This window comes from Peromyscus leucopus, chromosome 15 (genome assembly GCF_004664715.2).
Source record: "Peromyscus leucopus breed LL Stock chromosome 15, UCI_PerLeu_2.1, whole genome shotgun sequence".
Taxonomy (NCBI): domain Eukaryota; kingdom Metazoa; phylum Chordata; class Mammalia; order Rodentia; family Cricetidae; genus Peromyscus; species Peromyscus leucopus.
The window spans coordinates 56559481-56572692 of record NC_051076.1 but is presented as its reverse complement, the minus strand read 5'-3'; the positions used below and the strand labels follow the sequence as shown (position 1 = coordinate 56572692).

At 44.2% G+C, this 13212-nt stretch overlaps 1 protein-coding gene across 3 annotated transcripts in view; it reads left to right on the top strand.

Annotated features, from left to right (window-relative positions):
* Positions 1–6232: 6232 nt before the first annotated feature.
* Rbbp5 (RB binding protein 5, histone lysine methyltransferase complex subunit) overlaps positions 6233–13212 on the top strand; it is a 29524-nt gene continuing 22544 nt past the window's right edge. For 2 of the 3 annotated variants that reach the window (XM_037211423.1, XM_028876540.2), the window contains exon 1: positions 6234–6407. Coding sequence is in view for 2 of the 3 variants with exons in the window: in XM_028876540.2 (XP_028732373.1) it covers positions 6389–6407 (19 nt within the window). In the remaining variant the exon portion in view is untranslated. Of the gene's footprint in view, positions 6408–13212 lie in introns of all 3 variants that reach the window. The other variant, XM_028876539.2, reaches the window with a different exon arrangement.

Genomic DNA, 13212 nt, shown 5'->3' with positions numbered 1-13212 from the left:
ATCTACAAGCAAGGCTAGAGCGCTCAACAGAGCTCTTTGTCCAGTGTGCACAAGGCCTTGGGTTTTGTTGCAGTGAAGCCAAAGTTAATGTTAAAAGGAATGTTAGCGTTAAAATGCTGAAGTCAGGAAACGTTGAAGAAGGTAAAAAAACAGGACTTTGCAGCTGGGGCTGAGTCAGCCAAGCTGACCAGATAAGAGGAAGGACAGGGATTCGGAGAAAAACAAGGTCAGTGTCAGCAGGCTGGCTGGCTCCTACTCTCATGGAACCCCCCTCCCCCAACATATGCCAGCTACGGCTGCCCTTTCATATACTCTCATTTCCAGTGCAGCTGGTTATCACTCTGTAGACCAGGCTGGCCTCAAACTCAGAGATCCCCCTGCCTCTGCCTCCCAAGTGCTATGAATTAAAAGTTGTGCACCACCACTGCTGGGCTCCAATACAGCTAGTTCTAACAGATGAAACTGTAGGTATGATTAGCTTCTAAAAACTACCTATTCCAGAAAGGAGACTACCCTAGACTACACCACAGACACAGAGCTGGATGTGAGGTGACTAGAGATGACATCTTGGTAGCTATGATGGGACTTAGCTCCCTGCTAGAATAAAAACTACACGCTGCCCACAGAAGTATGAGCAAAGAGAACAGTCTAATAAATGGCTCCCAGATCCTGCCAAGGTCTGAGGTTCACATACCCACAAGGTTGGCATCCAATAAGTACTGACCAGTAGACAGATGAGGTCGACAGCTAACAAAGCAAGTCGAAATACCCGGGGTAGCCGAGACCCAAAGATGTGTTTCCTCCTGACAGTCAGAAGGGAGAGATGGGCATCAGGATGGAAGGGGAGCCTCATTCCATCGGTCTGGAAGAAGGACCCCAGGAGACTCAGGCAGGTTTTTTTTTTTTTTTGTAGTTGAAATTATATTAAGGAAAAGATATTCAAGAGAGAAAAATTGATCCAGTAATAGAGGAGAGGATAAACTTAATGCTGACTTGTTGCTATCGGGGATTCTGACTGTAATTGTCTAGTTGGTCCCTAGCAAGAAAGCAAAGCAGTTATGAGTGGTTCAAGATGATGTAAGTCCCAAAGATCAAGCAGCTGCTAAGGATGGGGTGATGCTTGGGAAAGGTAGACATGGAAATCCGAGCACACGAAAACCTTGCATCTTTCCTTACCCTTTCTGATACGTCTCTCCTCTCCTTCCCCTCTCGTCTCCTCTCCCTTCCCTCCCCAATTCCTTTTTAAGTTTAGTTTTTGAGAAAGCAACTTGCTATATAGCATGGCTCAGGTTGGCCCTGAACTTTAGGTCCCCTGGCTCAGTCACCCAAATGCTGGGACTGAAACTTGCACCATGCCTGCCCTTGGGCTGTCTTTAAAAGCTTCAACATTTGCCATGGCTATGAGTTCTTTTTCTTTCTGGATAAATTAGCTTTGCAAGTATATAGTATCAACAGAAAAAAAATCAGCATGTTCCTCTATGTTTCCAAAGCTTCTTGTCACAAAGTTGTACAAAGGGTTTCTTTTTGTCTTTGTACTGCTGAGGGTTGAACCTAGGGTCTCACACATACTTGATAGGCAAGGGCTCTGTGGCTGAGATACATTCTCATCCCCAAAGTGTAGCCCAGGCTGGCCTCAAACTCACTATGTAGCCGAGGCTAGCTTTTAACTCCAAACCATCCTTTATTGGCCTCCTGAGTGCTGGGATTCAGGTGTGAACGGCTACATCTAGTGGAAGGCAGTGTTCACAATTATTTTCATTCTTTTGCTGTCACTTTTGAACGACAGATTTACTTTAAAAAAAAAAAACTTAATGTGAGAGATGAGGTTTTCTTACTGGTAAATAGTTTTATCACCCATCTATAACATATTTTTATTTATCTGGAATCATAAGACATGTTTTCAACAATTAATTGGTGTTGTAAAGCATAAATAGTAATGAAGACAGCAATGGTTGATAAACCCGAATTACTGCTGGTCACTTCATGCATAATCTGTGATCACAACAAACTCCTAGAGATTTCCTGCAAAGAAATTTGCTTTTATCTACAGATAAACATAAAAAGCTAGAAGAGATGATAGATTTGAGATAATCTCAACATATCTTCTGCAGAATGGATAAGAACAAAAAGTTCAAGCTCCCTGCTTTTCAAAAATTTTAACTGTTTCAATTATATGGCAATTACAGATAACACTGCAAGGAATAACCGTGCGTGCGCTCACGCTTCCATTGTTGGCCATGTGTTTTCAAGTGAATGGCATCTATACCGATACACTCTTCTTCCCCTCCCAATTTTCTGCTCTCCAGGGAATTCAGAGCTGTGTTGTAATTGTTCTTGTTTCCTCTCTTTACGCTGAGTCTGTAATTCCACTGACAATAAACACAGGCTTCGATTGCACACTTTTTCTGAGAATGGCTTTAACCCCGATCTCAGCCAGTGTGGTGGATGCCACCCCCACCCTCTGCTGTAGTTCTCAGCCTGGTCACCCGGGAGCTTTCAAACGCACTCATGTTATCTAAGCCAGCTGCCCAGAGGATTTCTTGGTTGACTGTGAAGCACAAGTGTTTCAGGCAGAGCTCTTCCAACCCTGTCTTCTCCCATGGTGCTTCAGGACCAAACCCAAAGCTTCACATGGGCCAGGGCAAGCTCTACCACCAAACTACAACCCAGCCCGGAACTTCTGGTTTTTATCTGGAAGAGAGGTAAATACTAGCTGGCCTAATGCATGAAGGACATAAAATACCTTAATGAGAGGGAAGTTCGGCCTGGCTGAGAACCAAGTTCTTCTTTCCACAGCGTCAGAATGACAGGTACAAATTGCTCCAGGCCCCTTCAGCACTAAGTTCAGATACCCTGTTCTTATTTGTTTTGTTTTTGTGTTTTTGTTTTTTGAGACAGGGTTTCTCCATGTAGTTTTGGTGCCTGTCCTGGATCTCACTCTGTAGACCAGGCTGGCCTTGAACTCACAGAGATCCGCTTGGCTCTGCCTCCCCAGTGCTGGGATTAAAGGTGTGCACCACCACCGCCGCCGCCCGGCCCAGACACCCTGTACTTGCAGCTAATAGTGTTAACAAGCTTTAACTAACCCTCACAAAGCAAAGCCCACCAATGACAGTTTTCCATCAGAGTAGAGTACAACGAATATAAGACATACAATGTGTAGCATTCTATGAAACAAAAGACACCGCCAATTCATTATGAGAGATAATCGCACGGATGCTATATCCCTAATTTACAGATTTTAAAATACAAAAGTATGCATATTACAAAAGTGACAAAAATACAGCACATCTTTAGCCTGGACTTCTCTGAAGTCCATACTTTATGGTCTCTTCATATACTTCTTAAACCCAGTGTATCTGAAGCTGGGCTCTTCCATCTGTTATGGCCGCGTCGCGAGACCCCCTGAGCAAGACCACCACAGAGCCAATATCCGATGCAAAACACACAGGGGTTTATTGATAACATGCAAGCCCGGGCTTGGTCTGCGTCCAACATCCGACACAGTGGGTGGAGGAGGACGGCACTGTGCTCTCAGGGTGAGGGGTTTTTAAAGGGAAAAACCACAAGCAGGGTGGTACAAGCCTTGGCATCATATGACTGGGTGAGGGTGTGTCACCTTTGAATTTACTGGTTGGGGGTTACAGTTACCCATTTGGGCCTGGACAAGTCCCAGGCTCTGTCCTTGAGCATCCATGGAAGCTGGCTGGCCCAGCATGTTCACATTGACCCGTGCACGTAGCTCTAAGTTGGTGAGGGGTCCCAGACAGTAAACAACTGGCTGAACCTTGAGCAGTCAGAGTACCAGAGTACGTGCAGAAAGGGGACTACTGCAAGGACTATGTCACAGCCCTCCCAGAAACTGCTGCTAAGTCTCAGGAAACTGAAATTGAGGCCTGATCTCTGAGAGAAGACTGAGCAGCCTGTTATGGCGTCTGTTTGTTCCTTTCACATCCACCTAGTCCAAGCGGTTTCTTTTTCTGTGTCCTATGCACTAGCAAATGGAGCTCCCAAAGCAGAGACACGATGCATGTCAGACATATTATCTCCATTCTCTCCCACATAAAAAACCTTTCCTATTCTGCTGTTTCCAATCCTGTCTCCCAAAATCTCTCAAACTCCTTGCTTGTTTTCCTCTTCTACTATAGATTTGATTTGGACCATCCTCATCCTTCCACAGGATCACTGCAGTATACTTGTGGTGAGTTTTCACCCCTCAAGAGAATTCTTATTGACCAGTGTTCTTAAGAGTTTTATTTTTAGGGCTAGGCTATAGCTTATGGGTATGGACTGTGGGTAAAGCTCTAGGTTCAATCACCAGCACCAGTAAGATAAAAAACAAAACCAACCAAACAAACAAACAAAAAACCTCACCCAAAACCCAAAACCACACAAACAACAACAACCCTTTAAATTTTATTTCCTTCTTCCCTCTCACACCAGGATCACTATATAGTCTAGGCTCCTGAGTGCTGAGATCACACATATGTGCTATAAGGCTGGGTAGGCATCTTCTTTCTCTTTCTTTCTTTCTTTCTTTCTTTCTTTCTTTCTTTCTTTCTTTCTTTCTTTCTTCTTCTTCTCTTTCTTTCTTTCTTCCTTTCCTTCCTTCCTCCCTCCCTCCCTCCCTCCCTCTCTCTCTCTCTCTCTCTCTCTCTCTTTCTTTCTCTCTCTTTCTTCCTCTCTCTCTCTCTCTCTCTCTCTCTCTCTCTCTCTTCTCTCTCTTTCTTTTCTTCGAGACAGGGTTTCTCTGTGTAGTTTTGCGCCTTTCCTGGATCTCGCTCTGTAGACCAGGCTGGCCTCGAACTCACAGAGATCCGCCTGGCTCTGTCTCCCAAGTGCTGAGATTAAAGGCGTGCGCCACCACCACCCAGCCGCGTCTTATTTCTTAAACATCAATTTGATCATATTATCCCTTCTTTGAGATTTTTACAAAATGCATGCTCTATTAAAAAAAAATTGGCAAGGGACACAAAATGACTGCCTCACAGAAGAGAAGAATGAAGATGTATACTTGTGAAAAGTTCGTCACTATTACTAAACAAGTGAAACAATGATTTTTTTCATGTATCCAGTGGGTATAGCTGAAGAGACTTTGATAATAAGTCATTTCGAGGAGTACAGAAAGACTTCTATAGACTAGTCCTGGTAGTATAGTATTTGAGTAACATTCTGGAAAAACTGTATATGCAAAGGAGTGAAAATTGTCTAATAGCTCTGAGCCTCAATTACTGCTACTGGGTTAAATGGCTACAAGAAAGTGACCTATTTAGGACAAGGAGATTGGTGAATAATGGCTAATATTTGCTGTCGTCTGCTATTTTAGGTGCTTGTATGTTAACCCATTCCATCCTCATAATCCTGTAAGTAGTATTATCACCACTCCCATTTAACTCATAAGGAAACGGAGGCACGGAGGAATAAATAGCTGTAAGGGTGGAGCCAGTTAGTAGGACCTCTAGATTACTCCATTGTATCTACATAGGAGAATCTAGCTTGTCTCCTTTTTAGGGCAGTAGGCCTTTTCCACTTTTTCCTTTTTGTAAATGCCCACCACATCTACAGCCGGATAAACACCCCCTACCCCACGCCCATTATTTACCATCGGCTGGTCTTCTCTGATTGCTCTGTGTACTTCATCAAGTCTGACAACTGGGGAACTCAGTCCATCTCTCTTGACAATTCTTTTCCTGTGTCCTAATCGACATTGTGTACACAGTAAAACCGTAGGGAAGGGCGTAAACAAATGCTATCGTACCCTTTTCTGTGGCGTATGACATACTTTTAGAGACGTGAAATAGTCTTCAGGAGATTCGGTCATACACATAGTAACTATAGTACACATACGGTGAGCCAAGCCAGCGCACGCTCTGAAGACCTCTAAGAGCTCCAACACTCCGACACTAGGGGCCGACCTTTCCCGCTTTCCTGCCTTAGAAAGAATCACCCGGAACCTTTCTTGCGGAGTCACAGGCAGCCGCCCGAACAACCCGAGGAACACACAGCACAGTAAGTATTAGTGGGTTAGTGATATGCCTGAAATTTCTTGCTCGCTTACAAGGCCCCGGAGAGAAAAGCCTTACATTCGTGCCCTTCTTGGAGTTCTGACCGACGGTGTCATTTTTATATCCCCAAAATATTGTAATTGGTTGATTCCAAAGGCGTTTAATCTTTTTTAAAAATTAGGGATCAATGTGGACAGCTACGCAAAACGAACAAGGAAGGCGGGGGAGGAAAGCGGAAGCCGCGGGGCCTTCTGAGTCCGAAAGTCTCCGGAGCTTGCGCCAGGCTCTTCGCGGCGCCCCCCACTTAGACGCGGGGCTTCTGAGCGGGTGGGGGAGAAGGAACTGTTGCCGGTGCGGAGACCAGGCGGCCAGCGTCCGCAGGGATGAACCTCGAGTTGCTGGGTGAGGAGGGCTGTGGCTGCGTATTAGCTAACCCTTTGGTACTGGAAAGGAGGGAGCCCGGGCGGGAGGGAACGCAGGCTGCAGCCTTCGGGACGCTCTTCTTAGAGATGATTCCTTGAATGCTCATGATGTGAAGTTGCAGCAACAAGAGAAAGACCAGCTTCTGTCCGAGGAGAATGCATTACCTTTCCGAGTCCACTTTCAGATCAGTTGTGGAGTCATAGGGGCACTTTTGGACTGAGCTGTGATTTCCAGGATCTCGGGTGCTGAAATAACAGAGCAGGCAGGACCAGAGTTTTGGAGATGCAATCTAAGGCAAAGTGACCTAGGGTAAAATTGTGAAGACTTGTCAGGGGATATCTAGATAGAGTCGCTCTTTCTAGAAATGTGTTATTTAACCAGATTTCAGAAAAAAGATAAGAGTGACTGGGCACTAAGTGATGTAGTTGGTAGTTGGAATCTGGTTATCTTGACTTCCAGTTTAAGGTCCTCAACCGTAAGGAGGTGTAGATCACCGAAGTGTGAACTACACAAGTAGTTGTTTTATTCTCACTTTGTCTTTAAGTCATTTATTCCCAACCCCTTATCCACATTGGTATTTTCTTGTGGCCTTCTATGATGTAGTTTTAGCATGGCAGCCTGGTGACATCTGTTTTCAAGATCTACATGAGTTGGCTGCCTTTAATGTTTTTTTTTTTTTTTTTTTTTTTTTTTTTTTTTTTTTTTTTTTTTTTTTTTTTTCTTTCTGAGAAGGGACAGAGGGTTACAGAGATTATTTTAAAAGTGTTCTTTGTCTTCAAGTAGCTTTTTGGAGCGTGCATACATGCATGTGGATATAATACAGATTAAGTATGAAAATATGTGGAAGATGTGTCTGAAATAAGACATTAGTGAGAGTTGGTTTTTGTTGTTGTCTTTTTAAATGTGTCTGGGTGTTTTGTCTTTGTGTATGTCTGTGCATCATTGGGGTGCCTGGTGCCCACAGAGGCCAGAAGAGAGAGCCAGAGCCCTTGGAACTGGAATTAGAGATAGTTGTGAGCTACCATGTGGGTGCTGGCAATCAAACCTGGGATCTTTGGAAGAGCAGCCAGTGCTCTTAACCTCTGAATCATTTCTCCAGCATCCCCTGTGAGAGAGTTTTTCTGCTTGGGCAGTATGTGTATGTTGTGATAAAGAGATGACCAAGAGTTTAGATTGGTGCTATTTATTTATGGACACCAGGTTGGACAGTTGGCTTTTTAAGGAAGGTAGGGTGGATCCATTGACAACTCGGTTGGAGCACTGATCTGTAAAGTTTATCTGACAGTAACGTATAGTTGAAAAAAGTAGAAAATCAAGTTGGACGGCTACAATGGATGAATGATAAAGAATGTGTGAGCTAGGACATGGAAAGGAAAAAAAAACATTGAGGAGGCAGTGTTGGCAGGATTTGAGTGTAATTTGAAAGGTAGCTTGGATATGTTGAATGTGGACTGAGAGCTTGGGAGACAAGTGTTGACTTCTGATCACCATTCCTTTTGACTTAGTGAAACCCTGTGAAGAAGAGAAAAGATGAGAGGGACAGAAAAGAAAATTGCTAGGGACAAGACCTTTGGTTGCTTACTTACATTTGGAGGGAAAGGGATAAGCAAATGATTATAAATTATATATGCAGTGCTTCCATGAACCAGGCACATTTTCAGGTACCTTCCATTTATTTCCCTATGTGCATCAGCTAGAAGAGGATCCAGGTGAGTAGTTCCTTCCTATAGACACTAATTGCAGAGCAATTGGGACTGAAAACTGAGAAAAGGCTGTTCCATTTCATCCCTGGGCATCTTGCACCCCTTAACAATCTAAGATGAAGACAGAATCAGTGATTTTTTAGGAAGGTGTGAGAGAAGTAGATACCAAGAGATAATCTTTATTTATAAGAGGAAAGATGTTACAATAGTCCTTTGAAAGAGTTAACAGAGTCACAGGGAAAGTTCTTTTGAATGATACAGAAGACTCATAAGGGAGAAACTTAGGAATATTTAGCATATCCAACAATTAAAAAGCAGTCTGGGTCTCCAAAAGATAGAAGTCTCTGTAGAAGTGACTGAGTTTGAAAGTGAGAAGGTTAATGGTTGCTTACAAGCAGGAAAAAGGGACAGAAGTGCTCTGGTTGTGGGAACACAGGAAAGGACATCTGGGCAGATAACGGAAACGGAGGAAGGATAATAGGTTGGGGAATGTGGCCACTCAGGTGCTTCCCAGACAGGATACAAATTCTACTTCTGTGACCATCTGACCACTTTTTGAGATGTTGCTGTGTCTTCGCTGGAGATGCATAATTACTAAGACAGCCTCTCTTCCATCTCGGTATGTGCACGCAGGCAAATGCAACATCACCAGTCCAAAATAGTTTTTCAAACTCATTTTTTCCTATAGCTCATATTAAGAAATACTTTGTTTTTAAAAATTAATTTTAAAATCTGTTTAGTGTGTGTAGATTTGTGTGTGTGTCGGGGGGCGGGAGTGCATGCAGCAACTCACATGCAGTTCAGAGGACAACTTTGGGTAGTCATTTCTCTCCTTTTACCCTGTGGGAAGTTCTGGAGATCTAACTCAAGTCCTTAGACTTGGCAGCAGGTGTCCTTAGCCATCTCACTAGTCCAAGAAATGAACTGTCACAACCCTTCTGTATGTACAATGTGTCATTAGAATATTTTTGTCATGGGTGTGTCTGTGTGATGGATGCCTATATTGGTGTGAGCGCATATGTGTGTGGGTAAGTTTGTGCACTCTCATGGGCCAGAGAAATCATTTATACAGAGGAGGCGTGAAACTTCCTTTGTCATTCTTTGCCCCTTTCCTTTGAGGCACAGGCTTTTCTATCAACCTGGAGCTCATGGTTTTCAGCTGCACTGGTAGCCAGCAAACCCTCTCCTGTCTCTGCCCTCCTCAGTGCTGGAGTTACAAGCATGTGCAGGACTGTGCTAGACTTACTGTGTGCCAGGATCTGAGCGCTAGGTCTTATGCTTTGCAGCAAGTGCTTTTAATCACTGAGCTATCTCTCAGGCCCTAGAATTTTTTGAAATTAGCTGGTCGGTGGTGGCGCACGCCTTTAATCCCAGCACTCGGGAGGCAGAGGCAGGCGGATCTCTGTGAGTTCGAGGCCAGCCTGGTCTACACAGCGAGATCCAGGACAGGCTCCAAAACTACACAGAGAAACCCTGTCTCGAAAAACAAAAAAAAAAAAAAAAAAAAAAAAAAAAGAAAAGAAAAAAGAAAAAGAAAGAAGGAAATTATACTTAATCTTTTTGTTCATCATCCTCTGATATTTCCTGCACTAATTTATTAAAAGCTTGTTTTAATGGGCTATGATGATTTATTCATTTTTGGGGTGGGCTGAATTATACCAGCTGAAAACAGAATAAGATACTGCTTTTGTCCTGGATAAAAACACAACGAGGAGAAGAGAAACAAGTAACTCTGTATAATACAGAGTTATAGTATCTTAGTTCAATGTGGGGAATCCATATGAAAGCAGCTAGTTCTACACTGTTGGTGAGATTGACGTAAAATTTGGGGAAATTTTACAGAGGTACTTCTCAACTGAAAATACTGAGGTGGAGATGCCAAACCAACCAACCAACAAAAAACTGGAGCAGGAGCTTTCTGTGGGGTTACCTTCCAGTGGAGGAAACTATGGAAGCAAACATTCCTAGGCATGCATGAGTGTGCGTGTGCAGGAAATGGTGTATTCTGCAGCTGGTACTCAGGCATGGTTAGTTTAAGTTCTGGCACAGGTGCTGATCATGTACAGACAAAAGACAAAATGAAAAGGACTGGCTATGGCCAAGCTGAGATTGCTTTTCAAAATTATACTTCAAGAGTTTTGTTCATGGGCTGAAGAGATGACTCAGTGGGTAAGAGCACTGGCTGCTCTTCCAGAGGTCCTGAGTTCAATTCCCAGCATTCCACATGGTGGCTCACAACCGTCTATATAGTGTGGTTTGATGCCCTTTTCCGGCATAAGGGCTTACATGCAGATAGAGTGCTCATATACATTAAAAACAAGGGTTTTGTTCATTTTGTTTATCAAAGAAGGATTTTAAGTGAGTGAGTGCTATTAGATAGTTGTAGATAGAAGTTAGACCTGCAAGTTATTTGAAAGATTGATCAAGGGAGGCAAGACCAGGCCCAAGGCAATGTAGCAGGAATGGTCATGTTAGACTAAAGGTAGGGAGGGTATTATCCATTGCCTATACACCTATCAATTGGATTTCTCTGAAGGAGACACTGACAGAGCCATCACCTTTTAAAGGCAGCAGAATGGGCTGCTACTATGGTCTCAAACTGTTCTGAAAGGGAGGAATTTGTTCCCAGTTAGAAAAGCTCATGACAGCCACGTCTTGAGAGAAATGCAGACATTATCCCATATGATGGGATTGAGGGGAAGGCCGGGAAGCCATTTGAAGCAAGGATCCCACTAGCGAAGGAAGATCTGAGGAGGTGCTCAAAGAAGCTGATGCGCTTGCACTAAAAGCTAACTGAATTCAGATTCCAAAAGAGCAGGTTCAGAGAGAATCCATAGGCAAAGGTGTGTATGTGACGGTAGCACAGGCTCTTAAGAACACAGGTAGGAAAGCTATTGTAACTGAAGCCAAGATTGAAAGAATAAGGGGACAAGAAAGGATTTCAGTGTTTTATGAAACATGGAGAACAAAGAAATCTTGAGGGCTGGTAGGAACAACAGTTAATCTTTCAGAGCTCTGATAATCCTCATGAGTGCCCACTATGAATTTTATAGGCAAAGGTTTACTGGATGGTTCAGTTCTTACTTTTTTTTTTTTTGGTTCTGTTGCAAGTGGATGATGTTTTGGAACAGAATAAAATGAATAATGGTTGTTGCCAAGAAAGTTCTGATTAGGTGATGATTCTAGGTAGATCTCTTAGCTCACATTGCACTTGCCCGGAAAAGAGCTTGTGAATGACATTGCTGTTGATTATTCTTGAGGATTTGAGGAAAATGGAACATTAGCTATGCTGAAAAGGAGATGGGGTACATTTTGACTTTCAGGAAAAGGCAGGTGTGTTTTGTAAATCACAGAGTAGTGAACTAATGGGCAAATTCAGGCAAGATTCTAGGAGTTAGGTTGTAGGCACAAGCGTTGTTTCTGGGTCAGTTGGAATCTTGCCGGTTTTTAACTGTGGGACTTACCTTTCATCTATAATATCGAAGTGTGGAAATGCCTGTTTAGTAGTGAGTTAGAGGACTGACTAAGGTAGAATGTGGGATTTGTAGTAGCCCACACTGGTTTGAACCCCACATATGGCTTACTTCCGACTCAGTCCTGCCTTAGTCTCCTGAGTGCTGGTGTTCATAACAATGCCTTTCTTGATGATTTTTAAATTTTTGGTTTTGATTAAACATTTTGTGTGTATATGGTGTGTGCACCTGTTTGTGTGTGTGCATTTTGTACAGGTGCACATGTTTGCTTGTATGTGTTGAGGCCTGAGACTGATGTTGGGTTTCTTCCTCTTCCTGTTTTCAGATGGGGTCTGCCACTGAACCCAGAGGTCTCTGATTGGCTAGTGTGTCTGGCCAGTGAGCTCCAGGGCATCTATCTGTCCTGTTCCTCTGTACACTCACTTTTACCCTTTACATGGGTTTTGAGGCTCTGAAATCCCACCTCTAGCCAAATTATTTTTAAAACTTAACATTAAGAGCCGGGCGTGGTGGCGCACGCCTTTAATCCCAGCACTCAGGAGGCAGAGGCAGGCGGATCTCTGTGAGTTCGAGCCAGCTGGCTACCAAGTGAGCTCCAGAAAGGCGCAAACTACACAGAGAAACCTGTCTCGAAAAAAAAAAAAAAAAAAAAAAAAAAAACACGTGTGTGTGTGTGTGTGTGTGTGTGTGCGCGCGCACGCGTGCATGCACGCGCCTGCCATGATGCGCTTGTGGAAATCAGAAGGAACTTGCAGGAGGTGGTTTTTCCCTTCTCCTGTGGGTTCCAGTGATTGAACTTGGTCACCAGGCTTGCTTGGCAAGTGCTTTTACTCCCCCATGAGCCCTCTTGCCGGCCCCTGGCTCCCCCTCCCCGTTTCAGGTGGGTGCTGTGGATACAAACTCTGGTGTTCAGTGCCGCCAGCAAGCCCTTTAGCCACGGAGCCCCCTCTCCAGCCCCAGATGCGCTTTTCTGGGTGACACATGTTCTACTTCAGTAACTTTCAACACAGTTTTCCAGCACACTTTCCTTGATACATTCCAGCATTTGCTTTCAATCCCTTCTTTCATAATTGAACGCGTTGTAAGCAGCTGGCTGGGGGTCCTTTGGTTTTGTAAGACAGGAATCCTGGATAGGCAGTGAGGACAGTTGGTGACCCTGCATTCTGGTGCCTCGCGACTGTTCCAGTCTCGTAGTTTTATATTCTAATGCTGGAGAACTAAAGACTGTGGCTCCAGATTTCCGAGCCAGAGGCTTGTTGCTCAGGTGCTGAAGCTTATAGCTCTGGGCTCAGCTGGTCAGGGCACCAGCCCACAGCAGCTCCTGAGCTTTGTGTCTCAGGACCCTGGGCTGTGCCCGTGCTAGCTCTCTTGACTCTAGCCTCTAGGGCTTGTGTTCTCCATGGTCTCAGCTCCTGCCTTTAGCTCTTCAGACTCTCTCCTCGTAGTCTGTCTGCCCCCTCAGTACACCTCCAAACTGCACCAGGTGGCACTTTGGACTGTTCATCTGTCCCGAGTGTTACAACTCACAGTTAGGATCCCTGGCTTTCCACTCCTGGGGGCTTTTGAAAACAAGCACGAGTAAGAGGAAAGGCCAGTGCATTTTGACAG